This window comes from Apium graveolens, chromosome 6, assembly GCF_009905375.1.
Source record: "Apium graveolens cultivar Ventura chromosome 6, ASM990537v1, whole genome shotgun sequence".
Taxonomy (NCBI): Eukaryota; Viridiplantae; Streptophyta; class Magnoliopsida; order Apiales; family Apiaceae; genus Apium; species Apium graveolens.
This window is the reverse complement of record NC_133652.1, coordinates 193,594,857-193,616,709: the sequence shown is the minus strand read 5'-3', so window position 1 is coordinate 193,616,709 and position 21,853 is coordinate 193,594,857. Positions and strand designations below refer to the sequence as shown.

The following is a 21,853-nucleotide window of genomic DNA, read 5'->3' as shown; positions in this document are numbered from 1 at the left end:
GATTATTAATACCACGCAGAGAACGAATCAATGCCAAAGCAGACACGAATTTATTTCATGAATAGACAAACATTCCAGCTATTTATATACCTCAAATTGGTGCCTGAAATATATTAATGGGATAGATTAATAGAGTAAAGTGGAGAACCTATTTATATCGGAGACCGGAGACCATATCTGGACCGTTAGATTATTAATAATCTAATGATACATGTTAACCCTATTGATATCAATATATCATTTCTCGGTTGTTAACTGTCAAATAAAGTCATAATATCATTTATATTTTAACAATCATCTTGCAAGATCATAAAAATTATAAATAAAGTCTTGCATATGATTAAAAGGAATGAAATCATTTCCGCATTGCAATGAATATTTATAAAATAAATTTTCTTAAAACTGGTATTAAAAATTCTTTTTTCTATATAATGTAATTTATACTATTATATTTTATTAAATTAAAAATTTAGCAATTAAAAGTTGGAGTTGTTAAGGTAATTGAACAATTTTTAATCAAAATTTTATAAAAAATAAAAATATAATCTCCAAATAATTATTAGAAAAACATATTACATACATTTTTAATGTTCTGCAATTTGTTTGCATATAAAAATTATTCACCAAATTTGAGTAATTACATGATACAGTACTCATTGTATTATCATTGATATTGTAGCACATTTTTTTAGGGAATATTGCATCATCTTATTGTGCTGCATTTTTTATTTTTATAACTAAAGTATCCAGCACTTTTAATAATTCAAAATATACTTCACTAATCATGGTGAGAATATTTAAATTTATCCTCTCAAATATGAACAGAAGTGCATGATTTGCAATTTATAAATATTATTTTTATATAAGTATATGATTGATTTAATTATATACGTATGGTTTTTTTCAAAATCAAAATGGTACGGGTGCACTACATTTTCTTACATAACAACTGTGCAACACCTTTCGTTATGAACGGCAGGATTGAAATACATAAACGGTTAGATTATAGGTCTCCAAGGACTCCATATAAAGTTGGTCTCCATAGAACTCAAATCTACATTAATATATATGACATCTTCAAACTTCCGAAGAAGTTGGAGATGATACAGTAATCCTAAGAACTTCTGAATATTATAGCTTTGATATACAGAGAAAACATTCCAGACTCCATCATTATTGCAAGAAAATACAAGCAAATTTAGTAACCTCGGTTGTGGAGGAATCTTACATATTTTCCTTCTTCCGAAAGTTGGTTAAGAAAAAACTGAATACGCAAGAAAAGGCCAAAGTGATAATTTTTCTTGATGTAAATCAATGATAAACTTAAGATACTAGCCATAAAAAAATTGAGAGATGTGGTTGACACAAATCATAAGGTGCTAAAGCAGGGTGAAATAATTAACAAATATAGTAGGTGATAATCCCAGATCACCCCGGGGCTCTCTCCTTGCTGGGCCCGGACTCAAACTCCTTGGGGCTGCAAAGGCAGCGGTGCGCGGTGTAGCAATAGGGTGGGAACCTACAAAACAGAACCGGAGGGGGGTGGCGTCCCCGCGGCACCTCCGGCGTGAGAATGAGAAAGGGTTTTTAAGGAGAAGAAGGGCAAAGAGGGGATTATGCGAATATATTTGTGAGGAGTACGTGTGTGCATGTAAGTATAGGTGAGAGAGAGAGAGTATGTAAGATTGTAACCTGTAACCTTCCTTCTGTTCTACCTTTTATAGGCCTCCTACTAGGGTTTAGGGGTCTGTACCTTTTCATCTGGACCGTAGGTTGGCCTTTTGGACTGTAGGGAATCTAGACGCCTGGGATGCGTCAGAGTACTATCATATCCGGACCGTAGGAACGTCTTGGGTCCCGGATACCTGGACGGTGGCGATGCTGCCACGTGTCCTGGGCTCCTCAAGGTCAACGCTGAATCTGTCAGAGTACTGCTAGATCCGGACCGTAGGAATGTTCTGGATCTCGGGAACCTGGACGGTGGTGATGCCGCCACGTATCCTGGAATCTTGTATTTTGGGCCCTGGGCCTCTTCACTTGGGCCTGAATTGTTATGGGCTATCATTTACCCCCACTCCCTTATGCGGGTTTACCCGGATGGGGGAGTAGAGTAATTGCCTTTGTGTCGTGACGCCTTTGCGAAATTTCGGGGGTTCTTTGATTTATTGTCCCCCTAACCCCGGGGTCAAATGGGGATGTGACTCCGGGGTTGGCTTGGTTAGTCATTTGACTTGAGCTCAGGGTGAGATTCCTTGAAATACTTGGAAAATTTTAGGGGTTGTTTGATTTGTTGCCCTCTAACCCCGGGGTCAAATGGGGGTGACTCCGGGGTTGGCTTGGTTAGTCATTTGACTTGAGTTCAGGGTGAGATTCCTTGAAATACTTGGAAAATTTTGGGGGTTGATTGATTTGTTGCCCCCTAACCCCAGGGTCGAATGGGGGTGAGACTCCGGGGTTGACTTGGTCAGTCATTTGACCTGAGTTCAAAGTGGGGTTCCTTGAAATACTTTGGAAAATTTTGGGGGTTTGATTTGTTGACCCCTACCCTGGGGTCGAATGGGGGTGAGACTCCGGGGTTGACTTGGTCAGTCATTTGACCTGAGTTCAAAGTGGGGTTCCTTGAAATACTTTGGAAAATTTTGGGGGTTTGATTTGTTGCCCCCTAACCCTGGGGTCAAATGGGGATGAGCTTCCGGGGTTGACTTGGTCAGTCATTTGATTATGAATTTGAATTTTGGGCACGGTTTGGTGGTCAAGTACACTCCTCACATTTGATTTGACTGGACTCTGAAAAGCTATTGCTGCGAATCCGGGATGTCAGGCGGCTGTTGGGATTCCAGTCGGGGTCAAAGATATACACGTTTTATGCGTATCTTTTGAGTGTATAGTTTTTTATTTCCCCCCATTTTTCTCCTAAAAAGACGTGCCCACGTAGTGATTACATGACAGTTCATGCAATAACTGCTGTGCAGTTACTTTTTGGGACCAATTGGTTTCTGCCACGTGGTTGAGGTAATTTCTTCTTCAAAAACCCTTTCACCTGTCTTTCTCTTCTCTATAAATAGTGCCTTTCCCCCTTCCTTTTTCTTTTACGCAGATAGTTCCACGGAGCGATAAAGAGAGAAAGAGAGAGAAACCTGAGAAATCTTGCAAAGATTTTTTGAAGCCGCATTTCTTTCTCCTGTTACTTTCTAAGTGCCTTGATCTTTTACTTTCTTGTTTCGCTTCTTTTTCATTCATTTTTGCGATGCATGCAGTCCTTTTATGCGAGTTTTGCTTCGTTATTGTGCAGTTTTTTATTCGAGTAGTGTGCATGCTTTGTTGCTTTGAACCTAAAATCGTGTAGTTTAATTGATATTGTATAGCTTTTTCAGTGGTTTTGTGTTTGATTTGTGTAAATAACATGGATTTTACTAGTTTTGTATGTGAATAAGTGGGTTTTCAATAGTGTAAGAAGTTGGGGGCCCGGGGTGTGTTCTTTATATATGTTTTCGGTTGTATGTGTATGTATATGCTGTAGATCTTGTTTTTGAGGAAACACCCATACGCGATTTGTTTCTAAACTTTTTCTGTTTTTTGTCTTGTTTTTGTTTCTGTTGGGTTCGGCTTTGGCATTGACTCCGGGGTGCATTTATATAGACACACTTAGTATATGCCAGGTAGCCGTTTTAAACGTATTACTACTCTTAGGAATCGGTATCCCGAGCGTCCTGCCGGATTAAGCGAACTTAACTCATTCTACCCTTCTTCTTCCTCTAGCAGTAGTTCAGTAGAGATGCCTCCCCGGGTTGACCAGCCTCAACAAGTTTTAGCTCAGACCCTAGTGTTAGGTCCTGGGGGTACCTTATCGAATCCGGATGGGTCATGGGAGGATGTAGATGAATACTTTGTCCAGTGCAGGGTGAACCCTAAACCCCTGAGCTTTTATTACAGAGATTTATCTGAGGCATATGGGAGCCCGGATGGTTTGGGAGGCCGGGAGCCTTATAATGAGGATGACATGAACAGGAAGTTCTTCACCGCCCCGGGGACTAGGTATGAGTGTGGGGCGGTTCATAGAGAGGTCCAGGAGAAATATACGGACGCTGAGGTAGATGGTGCCCTTAGACTCGCCTTTAACCTTGATGATACATACCAGTGGAGATGGCCCGAGGAGCATGAAAGGGTATACCACAGACCGGAGGGGGGATGGGTTGGTATTCCATTAGAGCATCTCCGGGGTATGCGCCTCGGATTACATCAGTTCACCAAATCCCTATGCCGGGATGTTTATGGTATCCCTTTTACTCAACTAGCCTCGAACTCGGTGAAATGGATCAGCTGGTTTTTAGCTTGCTGTCATGCCAAAAATTACCTCCCCACCTTCAAACTTTTTCATCATATTTTTAAAATTAAGAGATCCACCGCTCGGCCGATTTATGAGTTCATGTTTAGGATAGAGGATTGTGGGTATCCCTCTGATAAGATGGTTCTCCCGGTTAGTATGTTGACGTCGCTTAAGGGATGGCACCGGGAGTTCATTTTTATCCGGGGTGGGGATCTGGAGTTCATGCCACTCCATAAACTTGAAATTAAAACAGATAGGTTTCCGGTCCAGCGGCTCGGGCAAGCAGCTCTCGCGATGGTTTATGCCTTCTGTGGGGCACTTGGGACGCAGTGGACCCGGGACTATTTTACTAGCAATGAGAACATGCATGCTGCCGGATGTAAGTCTATTGCCTTAGCTTTATTTTGATACTGTAACTTTTATTAATTGATTGTACCCGGGGCTAATGTTTTGTTGTTCTCCTTTTCAGGTATTCCGAAGTTGATTCCCTATCCCCCCAATATGTCTGCCCAGCTTAAAGATCTGTCGGCCAAACTGCGAAGGATTGGGGGAATGACGAGCGTGGATGTTGGGAAGAAGAAGGTTGGAGAGGGTGATGATGCGGCCCGGAAGGCGGCGCCGTCTCGCCCGGGGAGGACAACAATCGTGATCAATGAGCCCCGGGCCGAGGACGTGCAGCAGGGGGATGTGATAATAGTTCCAGCACCTCGAAAGAGGAAGGGCGCCCCCGCAAGTTCCGGGGACAAAAGTGATGATATTTCTGAGGGCCCGGTTTCAAAGAAGGCTGCTATTGATCTGGCCCCGGACACTCCGGAAACTTTGAAGGCCCTGCTTGCAAGTTTTACCCCGGAGACTCGCCGGAGGGAGTTGTTTGAGAATTATGCTAGCACGGCAGAGAGGAAGAAATACAGGAAGGAGCCCCTCGACGACTTCCTGGTCGGGCTTCAGGACGATATCACTGCTGTAAGCCTTTTTCTTACTTGCCTTCTTCTTATTTTCTTGTCTTTGTGTTGCCTAATCATGACTTATAATGTTTTCAGGCTAACTCCCGGGTTGCTGGACTGGTTTGCATAACCCGGAGCCTTCAGGCGAAGGCTGATGCTGCCGAGGTCTATAAGACTGAATCCGAGCGGCTGTCCCGGGAGATCCAGGAGTTGAAAGAGGCGAGTGCAAGGGAGGCTGCTGCTCATAAGAAGATTTTGGACGAGATCCGGGAGAGGCAGGACCGGCCTGAGGCTTCTGTACGGGAGATGAGGGCTGAAAATCAGAAGTTGAAGGATGATCTTGCTGCCCGGCCCACTCCCGAGGAGGTTCTGGCAGGTTTCCGGGGCACTCCCGCGTACTTCGAAGAGCTAAATGAAAAAGCGCTAGAGAAGATCCAGATCTGCTGGAATGTTGCTTCGAAGTATCTTGTTGAAGAGCCTCAGGGTACCATTGACGTCTTCCTGGAGAAGTACATTGAGGAGGAGACTCGGCTGGAGCAGGAGAAAGAAGCCATCCAAGCAAGGGAGTCAGGTACCGGAACCTCTAGCAACGTTCCTCCTTACCCCGGATCACCACTTGCTGAGCTGCCTCCCGTACCAGAGGGTGATCCGGAGCAGCCTCCTTCTCCTCCCGCCAATTCTGACGCCGAAGTTTGAAGTCTGCCATTTTTTGGCATGTAATTTCTATTTTCTTGTTTTTAGATTAAGCTATTCCGAACTGAGCCTTTTGGCTTTATTTTTAACTCGTTTGTAATCTGACTGCTTTCGATTGGACCCCCGGGGTGTGTTTCCCGGGGTAGTTTAATGTGATTGTTCTTCGTTTCCTTCATATTAATTTGCATGTTATAGCTTCTGACTTAGGATTTCAGGAATAGTTAGGAATTTTCCTAAGGACACATGGGTTGTGTTTTAGCGGACCCCGGGATGGGGTAAAATTTTTAACTTACCAAACTTTTATGAATACTCATGGGCTGAGCTTTTATAGGACCCCGGGTAGGGGTAATTTTCACCTTGATATAAATTTTTTATAAGTATACGTGGGCTGTGTTTTTGCGGACCCCGGGGTGGGGTAATTTTCAATTTGATAGAAACTTTATTACACACGGGCTGCGTTTTTGCGGACCCCGGGATGGGGTAAAAAAATTTTGACTTATCAAGATTTTATGAACTCATGGGCTGAGCTTTTATAGGACCCCGGGTAGGGGTAATTTTCAATTTGATAGAATTTTGTCCCTGGGGTGGGGTAAAATTTCTATACCCTTTTTATAAAATCTTTGAGTACACATGGGCTGCATTTGTTTAAATTTGATAGCAAATAAAGGAACAACGTAATGAAATTGGTTCAGGCTATGGAACGCTTAAAGTAGAGTTCTTCATTCACACTGAGAGCAAAAATTACATTCTAGGGTGAATGATGACAATGCTTACATTAAAATATCATAATATAGATGTAGATGTGTTTCCAGGGTGTGCACCTTTTCCTTATTGGTAGAATTTCCTTAGGCGGGTTCCATGCCAGGTGTTGGGGACCTCGGTTCCGCTGAGGTAGCTCAGCTTGTAAGTTCCCGGACGGATCACTTCTTTGACTATATAAGGGCCTTCCCAGTTCGGTTGCAGTTTTCCCTGGTTAGTTGGGTCCGAGGCTTCAGTGTCCCGGAGCACTAGATCTCCCACCGCATATTCCCGTATCCTGGCTTTCTTCGTAGAGTAAATCTTTGTTTTTTCCTTGTAGCTTTCCATTTTTTCTACGGCCCGATCTCTTACTTCATTCAGGAGTTCGAGGTTGGTTCTGAGGCCTTCTATATTGGAAACCTCGTCAAAGTTGGTCACTCTATGTGAAGGGGACCCGATCTCTACCGGTAACCGGGCTTCGGTATCGTAGGCAAGCTTGAATGGAGTCTCTCCGGTTCTTGTCCGGGAGGTAGTTTTGTATGACCATAGAACCTTCGGGAGTTCATCTGGCCAGCTCTTTTTAGAGTCTTCCAGTCTCTTTTCCAAGCCTCGGAGTATAGTTCTATTTGTGACCTCAACTTGTCCATTCCCTTGTGGATGGGCAACGGATGCTTTTTTGTGTCTAATCCCGAGCTCTTTGAGGTAGGTTTCAAAATCCGAACCCACAAACTGTGGGCCGTTATCCGAGATTAAAACCATCGGGATCCCGAACCTCATTACGATCATGTCCACAAACTTGATGTAGTCTTGCTGATTAATGGTTCTCATAGCCTTGGCCTCCGCCCACTTAGTCATATAATCTATTGCTACCAGAACATAAAGAAGATCCCCTTTTGCCCGAGGGAAAGGGCCCATGATGTCAATTCCCCAGACATAAAATGGGATCGGGGAGAGAACGGACCCGGGGTGGCTTGAACCTTGTTTCGGTACGTTGCTGAACTTCTGGCACTTGCTGCATTTCTTGACATAGGCGACTGAATCAGCGTGGATTGTTGGCCAATAATAGCCTTGTCTGATGACCTTGTAGGCTAGAGCTTTAGCGGCTAGGTGATCCCCGCAGATCCCCTCATGAACCTCCCGGAGACAGTAATCCGCTTCCTCCGGATCAACGCACTTCAGAGTTGGTGCAGAGAAGGTTCTCCGGTATAACTGATTGTCTTCTAAAAAGAAGCGTGCAGCCTTATACTTGAGGTACCGGGCTTTGTTCTGATCTTCCGGAAGGGTACCGTCCTTGAGGTAGGCTATGTAAGGTGTCATCCAGTTCTCCAGGCTACTAACACATAACACTTCGTGTCGATCGGTGCTGGGGGCTCCGAGCTCCTCGAAGTAAACCGAGCTGCTTAAATCTGAGGTATTCTGGATGAGCTTGGACAGCTCGTCTGCTTTCGCATTTTCTTCTCTGTTTATCTGCAAGATGGTTGAGTCCGGGATGGTTTCCAGGATTGCTTTAACCATTTCTTGATATCGGGCCAATTTAGGGTCTTTTGCGATATATTCACCATTGGTTTGCCTTACCACAATCTGAGAATCACTGTAAATTATTAAATTCCTTACTCCTAGGGATTTAGCTAACCGGAGTCCGGAGAGTAGGGCTTCATATTCAGCCTGGTTGTTTGTTGCTTTGAAGGCGAAGGTAATAGCTTGCTGGATTGCGAATCCATCCGGGCTGGAGAGGATCAGGCCGGGTCCGGACCTTTCGGCTGTAGCTGAGCCATCAACATGTAATGTCCAAGGATCCCGGTTGTTAGACTCTTTTTCTCCTTTGGATCTGGTTTCAGGCGTCTCGGAGATTTCTGGAAAAGTGCATTCCATGACGAACTCGGCCAACGCCTGGGCTTTTATGGTTGTCCTCGGGATAAATTTGATATTGAACTGGCTCAACTCGATTGCCCAATTGACTAACCTCCCGGAGGCGTCCGGCTTGTGGATGATTTTGCGAAGTGGTTGATTAGTGATTACCCTGATTTCCCGGCCTTGGAAGTATAGTCTTAGCTTTCTGCTCGAGTGCACGAGGACCAGTGCGAATTTTTCCAAGTTTGGGTACCGGGTTTCAGCATCTTTCAGGACTTGGCTTGTACAGTACACCGGGGTCTGCGTCCCATTTTCCTCCCGGATGAGTGCGGAGGATACCGCTATTTCCCCGGCTGCGATGTAGAGATAAAGGGGCTCCCCGGGCTTTGCTTTTGATAAAATAGGCGGGTTCATCAGATGTCGCTTTACTTCCTCAAATGTTGTTTGATAGTCCGGGGTCCATTCGATTAGCTTTTTGTTTTGGGCTCCTTTTAACAGCTCGAAGAACGGTAGGCATTTCTCTGCCAGCTTTGGGATAAATCTCTGAAGTGCTTCTAGGCATCCTGAGAGCTTTTGGATGTCTTTTTGAGTTCGGGGAACTGTCATTTCCATTATAGCTTTGATCTTCTCCGGGTTGGCTTTTATTCCTCTATCACTGACCAGAAAACCCAAAAACTTCCCGGAAGGGACCCCGAACGCGCATTTCTCCGGGTTCAACTTCATGTTGTACTTCCTCAAGTTGTCGAAACACTCCCTAAGGTCCTGGATGTGCTATGAGATTGTGACCGACTTAGCGATCATATCATCAACATAAGATTCTATGTTCCTGCCCAGCTGCTCTTTGAAGATGGTGTTCATCATTTTTTGGTATGTTGCTCCAGCGTTGATTAACCCAAACGGCATCATGACAAAAGCGTAGACAACCCGGTGTGTGATGAATATCGTCTTCGAGATGTCTGCCGGATTCATCTTGACCTGGTTGTACCCCGAGAAGGCATCCATAAAACTTAACATGACATGGCCCGAAGTCGCGTCTATCAGCTGGTCAATGTTGGGTAGGGGGTAAGAGTCTTTAGGACACGCTGAATTGAGGTTTGTATAATCCACGCACATTCGCCATTTGCCATTGGGTCTCTTGACCAGCACAACGTTTGCTAGCCAATCCGGATACTTAATTTCACAGATTATGTCTGCCTCTAACAACTTTTTGACTTCTTGGTCGATTGCCTGTTGTCTCTCCGGGGTGAAGTTCCTTCGCTTTTGTTTGATTGGTTTTTGCTTTGGGTCTACATCCAGACTGTGCATGGCCACGGATTCATCGATTCCCGGCATGTCTTCCGGGGACCAGGCGAATACGTTAGCGTATTCTTTTAGTAGATCGATGAGCTCCTTTTGGAATGTGGTTTCCAGGCCTTTTCCGATTTTGATTTTTCGGGTGGGGTTTCCGGGTTCCAAATCTACCTCGATTGTCTGTTGGGCAGGTTCTACCTTCGTCTTCTCCTTGCTCTCTACAAACTTTTAAATCCGGGCATCAGCGTTGGTTACGCTGTATCCGGAGTCTTCGATCATGTTCACATCCAAACGGGCCCTTTTACTAAGGTGTTCTCGATGTTTCTTTCTGCTTTGTCCCTTGGGTAGGGACATTATTTTCTTCCGGTTTTCCGGTTCCATTTCTGCCATGACGAGTGCTTGACCATAGCATTTACCAGCCATTTCCCTGTCTCCTTTCAGTTCTCCAGTGCCTCCTGGGGTGGGGAACTTGAGTTTTAAGTGAATAATTGAGGGGACCGCCCTGAGCTTGGTGATAGTGGGCCTACCAAGGATCATGTTGTATGAGGAGGTTGCGCTTATCACATAGAATTTCATCATATGGGAGACATGTCGGGGTGCGGTTCCAAAGATGATGGGAAGATAGATGATACCCCGGATTGGAATCATGGTGTTCCTGAATCCGTACAAAGGGTCTTCAAGACAGGGATCAATTCAGAGGTGTCCGAGCTCCATCCTATTAAGTGTGTGCTCGAATACGATATTAGCAGATGAACCATTATCAACTAAAATTCTTTTTACCTCGTTGTTTGCGACGTCAAGGGTCACCACTAATGCCAAGTTGTGATCCGGATCGAGGCCCTCGTAATCAGAATAAGAGAAGCAAATCGGCTTGTCCTCCAGAGTTTGGATCATCATCACATCATTCTCCCGATCCGGGCTCCGCGGTGGAGAGGCTGTGCCCCCGAAAACGACATTCACCACATTTTTGCCTCTTCCCGGGGCTCTGTCTTTGTCATTCGAACCCCTTTGAAGATACTGGTTCATGTTTCCTTTCTTGATTTGGTCTTCTATGAACATCTTGAGGGAGAAACAGTTTTCAGTGGTATGGCCATGATCTTCGTGATAGCCACAATGCTTGTCCCGGGCCCTGTTTTCAGGAGGTGCCAGCAAGGGTTTTGGTGGATAATAAAACGGTTTGCCCTTGACTTCACGCAAAATGTCGGCCCGGGGCCTGTTGAGGGGTGTCCACTCTGGTTCCAACTTGGGTTCCTTCTTGGCCTTTGGTTTCCTTTCGTTCTTTCTTGATTTGGGGTACGTGTCCCGGGGTGGGGTTCCCCGGGACTGCTGAATGTAGTTGGCTTGCCTGTCAAGCTTGTATCTTTTGTCTCTCCGGGACGACGAGCGTCGCTCCGGAGACTCATCATCGTCATGCATTTTTCTATTCATCTTCATTGATTTGAGGAAATCATTTTCCTTTATGAACTTTGATGCCAAACCGTATGCTGACGCTAGGCTCTGGGGCTATCTATGAATCAGGTCTTTAACATAGCCTTCACAAGATATCGGGTGTAAGTTTCTTCGAAAAATGTTCACTGCCTCCTTTTCTTCTAAGTTGGAGAGTTGGTTAACTGCTTCCTGGAATCTTTTGATGAATTCCGGGAGGGACTCCTTGCTTCTTTGTTGGATTGTTTCTAGATGACACATCTGCAACTCGTTCATCCGGTTGGCCCTGAATCTTTTCAAAAATATCTCACGGAAGTCTTTCCAGGAGTCTACACTCCGGGACGGAATGCGGCTGAACCATTTCTGAGCACCCCCCCTTCAATGTTGATGCGAAGAATCGGTATCTGGTTAGGTCGGTGTAATCGTAAATATTAGATATTTGCTCAAAATAGTTCAGATGCTCCTCGGGGTCGGCTAGTCCATCAAAAGAGTCAAAATTGAAGTGCTTCAGCCCTGACTCCCTGGGGGTGGATTCCAGATTCTTTGTGAACGGCGTTGCTGCTGCCCCTACTTCCATGTCGCCCTCCACTTTCCTTTTAAGGTCTCGAAGGGCCCGGGCCATTTGTTCTTGCTTGGACTCCTTCTCTGGCTCTAAGTCCGAGGAAACATGAATCCGGTGGGCCTTTCTCTTTAGCTTGGCCTCCTCCTCCCGGACTCTCCTTTCTATAGATTCCTGGGCTTTAGCCTCTTCTTCTTTCCGGATTCTGTCACGGAGGGCAGCTCTTCTTATTTCATCTCTGGCATCCTCTGGTGGCTTTTTTAAATTCTTCGCAATCCGGTCGAAGACGGATCCCCGAGATTCTCCGGACCGTTCCCCGGACCGCTCTCGCTGATCCCCTGGGCGGGTCTCAGGTTCGGCGTTCTGCTTTTCCTTCCACAAGTCCATAGCTGCCTGTATATGTTCCGGGGTCATGCTTCCCCGCGGATTTGTGGTGACCCCTATGTGTTTGTGGGCAGCTTTTTCAATAACTATTCTCTGGTCTCCTGGTTGGAGATTTTGAGAGGGAGTCTGGGTTATGGGGAACCCTTCGTCCAGGTCTTCCATGTCTCCATCCCTGAGTTGGGGAGGAGGCGGAAGGAAAGAGGCGGACACTGCTGCTTTGCTTTTTCTCGTAGTCATGGTCATTTAAAAGTGGTATGAATTTACAATAATAAAACTTATAGAAACGGATCTAAGAGATGGGTATTAGCGTTCTTACTGGGAGATGGCGTTTTAAGTTTCTGGGAGGTGGGGTTGCGGATATGAGCACCACTGGTCGGAGGTTCGCCCCCTCCTTCTAGCGCCAATGATAATCCCAGATCACCCCGGGGCTCTTTCCTTGCTGGGCCCGGACTCAAACTCCTTGGGGCTGCAAAGGCAGCGGTGCGCAGTGTAGTTGTAGGGTGGGAACCTACAAAACAGAACTGGAGGGGGGTAGCGTCCCCGCGGCACCTCCGGCGTGAGAATGAGAAAGGGTTTTTAAGGAGAAGAAGGGCAAAGAGAGGATTATGCGAATATATTTGTGAGGAGTACGTGTGTGCATGTAAGTATAGGTGAGAGAGAGAGTATGTAAGATTGTAACCTTCCTTCTGTTCTACCTTTTATAGGCCTCCTACTAGGGTTTAGGGGTCTGTCCCTTTTCATCTGGACCATAGGTTGGCCTTTTTGACTGTAGGGAATCTGGACGCCTGGGATGCATCAGAGTACTATCATATCCGGACCGTAGGAACGTCTTGGGTCCCGGATACCTGGACGGTGGCGATGTTGCCACGTGTCCTGGGCTCCTCAAGGTCAACGCTGAATCTGTCAGAGTACTGCTAGATCTGGACCGTAGGAATGTTCTGGATCTCGGAAACCTGGACGATGGTGATGCTGCCACGTGTCCTGGAATCTTGTATTTTGGGCCCTGGGCCTCTTCACTTGGGCCTGAATTGTTATGGGCTATCAGTAGGAAATTTGGATCTAAAAAATTATTCAAAGAAAGACTTGGGATTTTTTATGTGATAAATATATGTATATATATCGAGGAAGAGAGGATGACAAAAGTAAATTTGGGTGGAAACACATTTTCAGTTATATGTGCATAGCTCAGTATGAGTATATTTGTACAATAATGGAAGACCAAGTAAAATGCTACAAAAGTTTGTCGGAGCTATAATAATAAAAGTGTTGACGGAGAAATCTGGTAACAACAAAGATTAAGGTTTCTCGCCGGAACTAAGATCTGTGACGGTGGTTCTTTGCCGAAAACTTAAGCGGTGTGTGGTTGATTGTGGTTGTTTTAAGCTGAGATTGATCAGAGTAAGTGGTGGCTCTCTTATCAGCTCTCAACTTCTTACCTTCTCAATGTGCCTATGTACCCTTTATATAGGGATCAAGCCTGACGTAGTTCTCGTAGAACAAGAAGTCTGATGAGTTTTGACTTCTTATTCCTAAGTCCAGTAGAAGCCCATCCAATATCCGTCTTCCGCTAGCTTTAGGAATGTCCAACTATGAGGCCCAACCGCGAAGGCCCAAGGCTCGTCCGTAATCGCAGGACTTCACGGATAGTGCATCTCCCTGCGCAAGGATAACACTCCGCTACAACTATCTCCCTTGATTTACGAACGCAGGTATAGCCACGGTTCACCCCAAGTGTCAGACGCATCCCTATCCCCCGAATGAGGATAATCCACCAGATAGCAGGACATGTGATCCCAAGCTCTTGGGTGCAAAGTGCAGGATGACTCCAAAGTTCTCCAACGAGGACACCTGTTGAATACAAGAACAGAGTTCCCAAATCACACACCAAAGTTAATCCCGCATCCCCAACAAGGACACCCGTTGAATACAGGAGGAGGCCTTCAATCATCAGGCATACCCCTGAGCCCTTCAAGCTTTTCACGGACATCCCCCTCCTTGACCGTCTCAAGGAGGGAATTCTTCAAAGAGTACCTGCAACAAATACGCTAGTGAAAATAATCCTCCATTGCTCCTTCCACGCATGCTTTGTCCTGAATTCATCCTTGAGAATGCATCTGCCACATAAAGGACGCATCCTAAGCTATTGGGCGCGTCTTGACCTTTATAAAGTCTGTATTATTTCTTTCAACTACTCCTCACAACATTACATAGAGACAGGACGCGTCCAAAACCTCTGGACGCGTACCCCAACCACCATTGCTAGATACTTCCATCACAATGGACGCGCCTACCATTACCGGACGCGCCCTCCACTAGATTGGTGCTTACAAATCTTCTTACAATAAAATTATCTCAAATAAACATTCTACAATGTGGGCGCGTCCTACAATCATGGGCGCGCCTTCTATCTCCCTTTTCAAAGGACCACTTTGGTAAACACTTCCACTAAAATGAACGCGTCCTAGGTAACTAGGCGCGTCGCTTCTTTTGCAGCGCCAAGTTTGACTCTAATCAACTCGCATCTGACCCGAGTCACTCCAATGCCAAATTTTGGGTATAACAACTACCCCCAAATTCCATTTGCAGTTAACAACAAAACTGGAATTTTTATCCTTGAATCTGAGTAACAAAATTTGATCCAAAACAATTGGACGCGTCATAACCGCAGGACGCGTCTTGCTTTTACCTTATTCCCGTGGCACACAGCTATCATCCACGTTATCATCCTTCTATAAATAGCCCAGTCACACCATATCACCATCACCATCCTTCTTTCTCTCTCACACAACTGCCATTGCCGTCCTTTTAAGCAGGAGTTTCGAGGTCCAAAATCCGGCGATCTATCCAGCCATTTCCCTATTTCTTTAGCTCAATCCAACCGCCAACTCACAAGGTACATAAATCTTCTTTTACTTCCTTATTTGATTGAGTAAATCGGGTTTAATGAGCAAAAACCCGTTCATATGCTTCGAGTTTCCATGCACTGTTCTTAATTCTCCTTGTATGTATATGCGTATATATCTATAATTGTATCATACTTTGCTTCTTCAATCTTGTAGTCACATGTTTCTAGTTTTTTTAGAGAATTTTGCCCAAAATTGATTGTAATCGATTAAGATTCCATTACGTTGCAACCATAACTGACGCGTCCTCCCATCAGGGCGCGTCTTATATCCTATTATTTAAGACACGTTTAAGCTGCTCCAGGTAAGTGTAACATAGGGCCAGAGGCATCCTAGGACGCATCTTTATAGTACACCCCTTGCGGTAGATTTCTAGGACGCGTCCTTCCATATTTCCAGTATCCTCCCTTTTCTCTTTCCTTCCCTTCTTTTTTTTATATATATGGACGCGTCCTCTAATATTTATTCATTCTTTTGCAGCTGAAGGACGCGTCTTCTTCCTCACCATTTCACCCGTTTAAAGTCCTCAACAAACGCCTTGGAATCCATTCCCCGCACCTAATCTCTTTCAAACCCGACTTTCCCGAAATTCACAGAACGATTTCCTTCCTTATAGCAGAAAGACGCGTCTTTGGTTCCCTTAAATCAAGAGGCTCTATAATGTCTGATTCCAGCTCTGATTCCATAGATCATGTCCCCATAAGTTCTAGAATGAAAAAGAAGGGAGTTAAAAGGCAAAGAACTCCAGTTCTCCATATAAGGGCCGCCATCGAAGATTGGACGGACGATGAGATTGTTCCTACTACAGGCCAAAAGCCCCGAGGGACAACTGTTTCAGACGAGGACGCGTCCTACTCTCAGGACGCGTCAGCTTCCCAAGGCGCGGCTCCTTCTCAGGACGCGTCACCTCTCAGCGTAAGTGAATTTGAAAGGAGGGTTCCTGACCCCGAGATATATCCTGTATCCCCTCAGAAATCTGACTCTCCCCTGGAACATTGGGAACCTTCAGATGTTGAAGTGGATTGTGACTGGGCCGGGCTTGGCGCCCTAACTGGGGCAGAGAAAAATGCTAGAAGGAAGAAAGAAGGTAAGCTAGCATGTGTCGCCCTTGACTCGACTGTGACTGACTGGGAAATCCAATGGCATATGAAATACTATGACATGGAGGGCATCTGGGCGTGCCCTCTTCAAACCATGAGGCCGCACATCTTCAACATTGGGAACCAAAGAATTCCAAGAATGGTGCTTACTCCAAAGTTAATTTCCTTCGGTGTGGGCGCGCCCTTACATCCATACATTAAGAAAATTTTGAAATGGTATGACGTGGATCCAGTGCAACTATCACCAAATTCATACAAGCTAGCCTGGGCTCTGTTCATTATGTACCATAACCTGAGATTGGGCGCGCCCTCGATGAAAGAATTTAGCTTCTTCTACAGCATCAAGAAATCAATTCCCGGGTACCACTTCCTGGTTGTCAATAAATGGTTGAACAACAAAGGATTTAATGAAGGTAAAATCAGCCATGAACGGGACTGGAAGGAGCCATTTTTCTACATTTATAATGTCAAAAGGACGCGCGTTAGCTTCAACTTGGAACCAAGTTCAAGTTTTTGGGCGCGTCCTCTCTGTCAGGGCGCGCCTTCTCTTTTATAACCTTCTCTCTTTCCTTGTTGTAACCTATTCTCCCTTCTCTAAACAAAAGAACTCAGAAAGAGCTAACAGGAAAGAAGAAGAAGAGAGCAGAGAAGGTTTTACAGTATGCTGAGAAACATTTCAACCTCAAGGACATGATTACCGAAGAGAATTTGAAGAAAATAGGAGCTTTGTCCCCACGGGTGGGTTCTCTCTGCAAATTTTGAGATTTCCATAATGGGAAACCCATCTTCACCGCTTCCGAAAAATCCAAAGGGCTCCAAGCCACAGAAATTATTCATCCAGACGTTAACAAAAAGGTGGATTTAGAGCAAGGTAAGAAATTATTATACGTAAGACGCATCACGGCTTTAGGACGAGTCATATTTATGCTCACCTTTTTCCTTTAGTTTTAGCCTGATTTATAAACGTTACTTTACATATGCGCTATCACCTTGGACGCGCCCTACCCCCCGGGCGCGTCTCTTTATTACAAAAAGCGTCTTAGGTAAGACGCGTCACTTCTTTAGGACGTGTCATTCTCACACTCACTTATACATTTTTGCATTCGTCTATATCTGTCTTGTACTTAACTAATACCTTTTCATGTTTATATCGCAGATATGGCCTGTCTTCCCAAAGGATTCGCAATTGGGGCCTCTAAAAAGCTAAGGGCCAAAAAATAGGCCCCTACAAAGGTTGATCCAAAGGCAAAAACCCCCCCTCCTGTTGCAACTCCTTCTCCTCCACCCAAGATAATTGACACCACTGTGCTAGACATTCCCGAAAGGGTGGAGGACGTGCCTTCCAAATGCCAAAAGGTAGTGCCAGATGATCAATCCTTTGTGCTTCGATATTTGGGCGCGTCCTCAGTTGGGGATTTTACAGAAGATGAAGTTAGAGGTTGGACCTTCAGAACATAACAACAAACAGAGGAGGCCATGGTGAGGGCTGCAGCTGAGCTCCACTTGCACGCTAGGCAAAGCGCTAATATGGCTGTAAGGCTTAGGGCGCGTCTTGCTGCTACCGACACTGCAAAGAGCCAGGCCGAAGACAAAGTTAAATCCCTGGAGAGATACATTACCCTGCTTGTCCAAGAGAAAGATGCTGAGATCAAACGCCTGGAGGGGGAGAGGACGCGTCTAGAGACGGAAAAAGCTGTGTTGGAAGGCAATGTCTCCTCAATAGAGAAGCAAATGGACAGTGTCATTGCGCTGAATTCCACTATGCAGCTGGAGCTTGACACCCTAAATAATGATAGGCTGCATGGATGGACAGAGAAGAAGAAGCTAGTTTACCAACACGGCTTCCAGGCTGGGTTTGAAGAATGGTGCTCTGGGTTCATTGCCAACGACCCAGAGTATACATTTTCAAAGTTTGATGCAGATACCCAGATATGGGTAAATGATTTCAGGGTCAGGGCCGCAAACTCCATCAAGAACAAAAGGATTTTTCTGGGCTTAGAGGAAGAGGACGCGTCGCCTGATCCTGCTCCACTTCAGACTCAGCCTCCCCCTGCGGAAGACCAAGACAAGCCACAGGACGCGCCTCCTGCTTAGGGCGCGTCCTTTATCTTTTATGTACTTGAACTATTTTAAGGGTGCGGGCCTCTTGAAGCCTTGCAAATTGTAGTATCTATTTTTGAACTTCATTCGCCTGCACTTTTTATAAAAACCTCTTTGCCTTATCCATGCATATTTTTACTTAAACATTCTATTTTGCCATTCACAGGGACGCGTCTTATTTTGACTATCACAAGTCAAGCAAATAACCGTCTTGGGCGCGTCCTCCTTGACTGGACGCGTCTTTTAGTTCTTTAATGAATATTTTTCTTTGCAAAAGCATATGAGCATGGCACCATGTTATTCCTGCGTATTTAATCAAGGCACAAGGCATAATTGGGTGCGTCTTATGGTCTTGACACGCCTCACCTTTGATCCAAAACTCATCCTCCTTCAGGTAGGGCGCGTTCTAAACAAGGACTTTTCCTTTTGAATCATGTTTTGCCAAAGTTACAGTAACATTCATTCCAAAGAGCATCAACCAAGACAACTTGGGCGCGTCCTTGGAAATAGTACACTTCCTAGTTCCACTTTGACTTGAGTTTTATTGATCCTTTTGACAACCATTAATTCAGTTAACATTCGCATAAAACCATCAATCAGGACGCGTCCTATAGTTAGGACGCATCATACAACCAAGTAATCAAAGCAAATAACTTTTTGAAAAAATTTCAAAGATTTTATTTATAATGTGCTCTGGTGTCAAAAGTGCACCAGTCCCATGGCTACAATGCTCTATGGGGAGATAAATTCTGAAAAATGACCCTTCAACTAGTTCCAAGGTAAGTAGTACATGCACTACCCCCTAGGCTAGGAGGAATTTATTTAATTCTAGCCTATAATCCGGGCATAACCCAAAATAATAAAAGAGGTACGTAAGGGGCCAAAGTCGCGCCTTACTGGTAATACTTTCGGAGATGTTCCACATTCCAAGCTCGCGGAACCAGCTTCCCTTCCATATCTTCAATGTGATAAGTCCCCTTCCACAGGATGGACTTTATTCTGTACGGTCCTTCCCAATTAGCTCCAAACACTCCATGTTGGGGGTTCTTTGTATTGGGCATCACTTTCCTAAGTACCAAATCTCCCACCTTCAGCAATTGTCCTTTTACCTTCTTGTTATAATACCTTGCGGCACGTTGCTGATACGCCGCTAGCCTTAGCTGAGAATTTTCCCTCGTCTCCTCTAAGAGATCTAAATGAAGCCTTTGATTAACCTCAGCATCTTCTTTCCTGTAACAATCTCTGCGAAGTGATCCTGATCCAACTTCCACAGGGACCATAGCTTCGTAGTCGTAAGTCAGCATAAACGACATTTCTGCCGTAGTAGATCGTGGCGTAGTGTTGTATGACCACATCACCTTCGGGAGTTCTTCAGGCCAATTCCCTTTGCGTTCCTCCAGTTTGGTTTTGAGGGTATGCTTTATTATTTTGTTAATAGCTTCTGTCTGTCCATTACTTTGAGGATGATAGACCGCTGCAAACTCCTTCTTGATTTTCAACTCCTCACATAGTTGTCGCAACTCCTTGCTATCAAACTGCTTTCCATTGTCGGAGACAAGCTTGTAAGGGATTCCAAACCTACATACGATGGAGTTGAAAACAAAATCCCTAATTTTCTTTGCGGTGATAGTAGCCAGTGGCATAGCTTCCACCCATTTAATAAAGTAATCGACCGCAACCACTACATACTTGACGTCTCCTTTAGCTTTCGGCAATTCTCCGATAAGATCAATTCCCCACATGGCGAACGGCCACGGGCTTGCCATAGGCGTCAAGAGTGTCGCCGGCATAGATGAGTAGTTTGCAAAGCGCTGGCAGCGATCACATGCCTTAACAAAATTTGTAGCATCTTCTTTCATTGTGGGCCAATAATATCCCTGGCGCAAAACTTTCATTGCCAACGAGCTACCCCCCGAGTGATTGCCACAGATTCCTTCATGTACTTCTCTTAGGATGTAATTTCCTTCTTCTTCTTTAACACATCTAAGCAGAGGTTGGTGGAACCCTCTCTTGTATAGGACTTCGTCGTATATCACATATCTTGCAGCCTGATAGCGGAGTCGGCGAGCCTTAAACTTATCCTCGGGGAGTATTCCCTTGCGAATGTAAGCTAGAATGGGCATCATCCATGTTTCCTTGGGAGCCTCATCCACTTGCATAGTTTCTATCTCTGGGATACTAGGAATCTCCTGGATTTCAAGAGGGATGGATCCTAACAACACAGCCTCTTGTTGCGACCCCATTTTTGCCAGAGCATCCACATTACTGTTCTTCTCCCGCGGAACACATTCCAATCTAACGTCTTTGAACATTCTAATCAGGCGCTGTGTACATCTCAAGTATAATTCTGTACGCGGGCCTCGCGCTTGAAATCCCCCGTTCACCTGATTCACTCCCAACTCTGAGTCACTTCTTGCAATTAAGTTTCGCACCCCCATTTTCAAAGCGATTTTTAGGCCATTAATCAGCGCTTCATACTCCGCATCATTATTGGTTGCATAAAATTTGAAATGAATTGCGTTCATCAAATGGTGGCCTTCCAGAGACACAAGTACTATACCCGCACCTGCTCCTCCATTGTTAACCGCCCCATCCACATGCAAAATCCACCAAGGATGTGGAAACTCCTCCAAAGACTCCTCAGCATGAGGTGGATGTAGCATTACCAAAGCTTTATCATCAATTTCATAATCAAATTCCAACAAGAAATCGGCTAAGGCTTGCCCTTTTATCACTGTTCGGGGCACATATTCCAAATCAAACTGTCCCAACTCCACAGCCCATTTCAGCATTCTGCCTGATGACTCTGGTTTATGCAGGACCTGTCGCAGCGGGTACGCTGTACGAACTTCAACTCTATGGGCCTGAAAATATGGCCGCAATTTTCTTGATGCAAGAATCAGGGCGTAAACCAGTTTTTCCATGCTTGTGTAGCGAGTTTCAGCGTCGTGTAACTGCTTGCTCACGTAGTACACTGGTGATTGCTGCCCATCTTCCTCTCTTACCAGAACTGCATTGATCGAATATTGAGACACTGTGAGGTACCGTATTAGAGATTCCCCATCCAACGGCTTTGATAACATGGGAGGGTTTCCCAGCTATTCCTTGATTCTTTTAAAAGCCTCTTCGTATTCTGACGTCCATACAAAGTCTTTCCCCGCTAATTTAACCACCTTGAAGAATTTCTTGTATCTATCGGACGACTTGGAAACAAATCGATTTAACGCGGCGATTCTCCCAGTCAAACTCTGTACCTGTTTCACATTGGTGGGTGATTTCATATCCATCAATGCCTTGATATTTACGGGGTTGGCCTCAATTCCCCTGTGGTTGACAATGAACCCGAGAAACTTGCCCGACTCCACGCCGAACACACATTTTTGCGGATTTAATTTCATACAAAACCTCCTTAGAATGTTAAACATCTCCATCAGGTGCTTGATGTGGTCACTCGTCACCTCGGACTTTACCAGCATATCATCCATATACACTTCCATAGTTCTCCCGATTTGATCCTTGAACATCATGTTTACCAACCG

The 21,853-nt window shown here is 45.1% G+C and overlaps 2 protein-coding genes across 2 annotated transcripts; both read right to left on the bottom strand.

Moving 5' to 3' along the window:
• Positions 1-10,536: 10,536 nt before the first annotated feature.
• LOC141665653 (uncharacterized) lies at positions 10,537-11,259 on the bottom strand. Its single transcript, XM_074471641.1, has one exon. The coding sequence runs from the start codon at positions 11,257-11,259 to the stop codon at positions 10,537-10,539; it is 723 nt and encodes a 240-aa protein (XP_074327742.1).
• A 7,306-nt stretch (positions 11,260-18,565) lies between these two features.
• LOC141665652 (uncharacterized) lies at positions 18,566-21,397 on the bottom strand. The gene is made up of 4 exons (XM_074471639.1): positions 20,532-21,397; positions 19,901-20,219; positions 19,440-19,672; positions 18,566-18,617 (listed from the first exon to the last, which is right to left on the bottom strand). The coding sequence occupies exons 1-4, from the start codon at positions 21,395-21,397 to the stop codon at positions 18,566-18,568; spliced, it is 1,470 nt and encodes a 489-aa protein (XP_074327740.1).
• Positions 21,398-21,853: the final 456 nt, after the last annotated feature.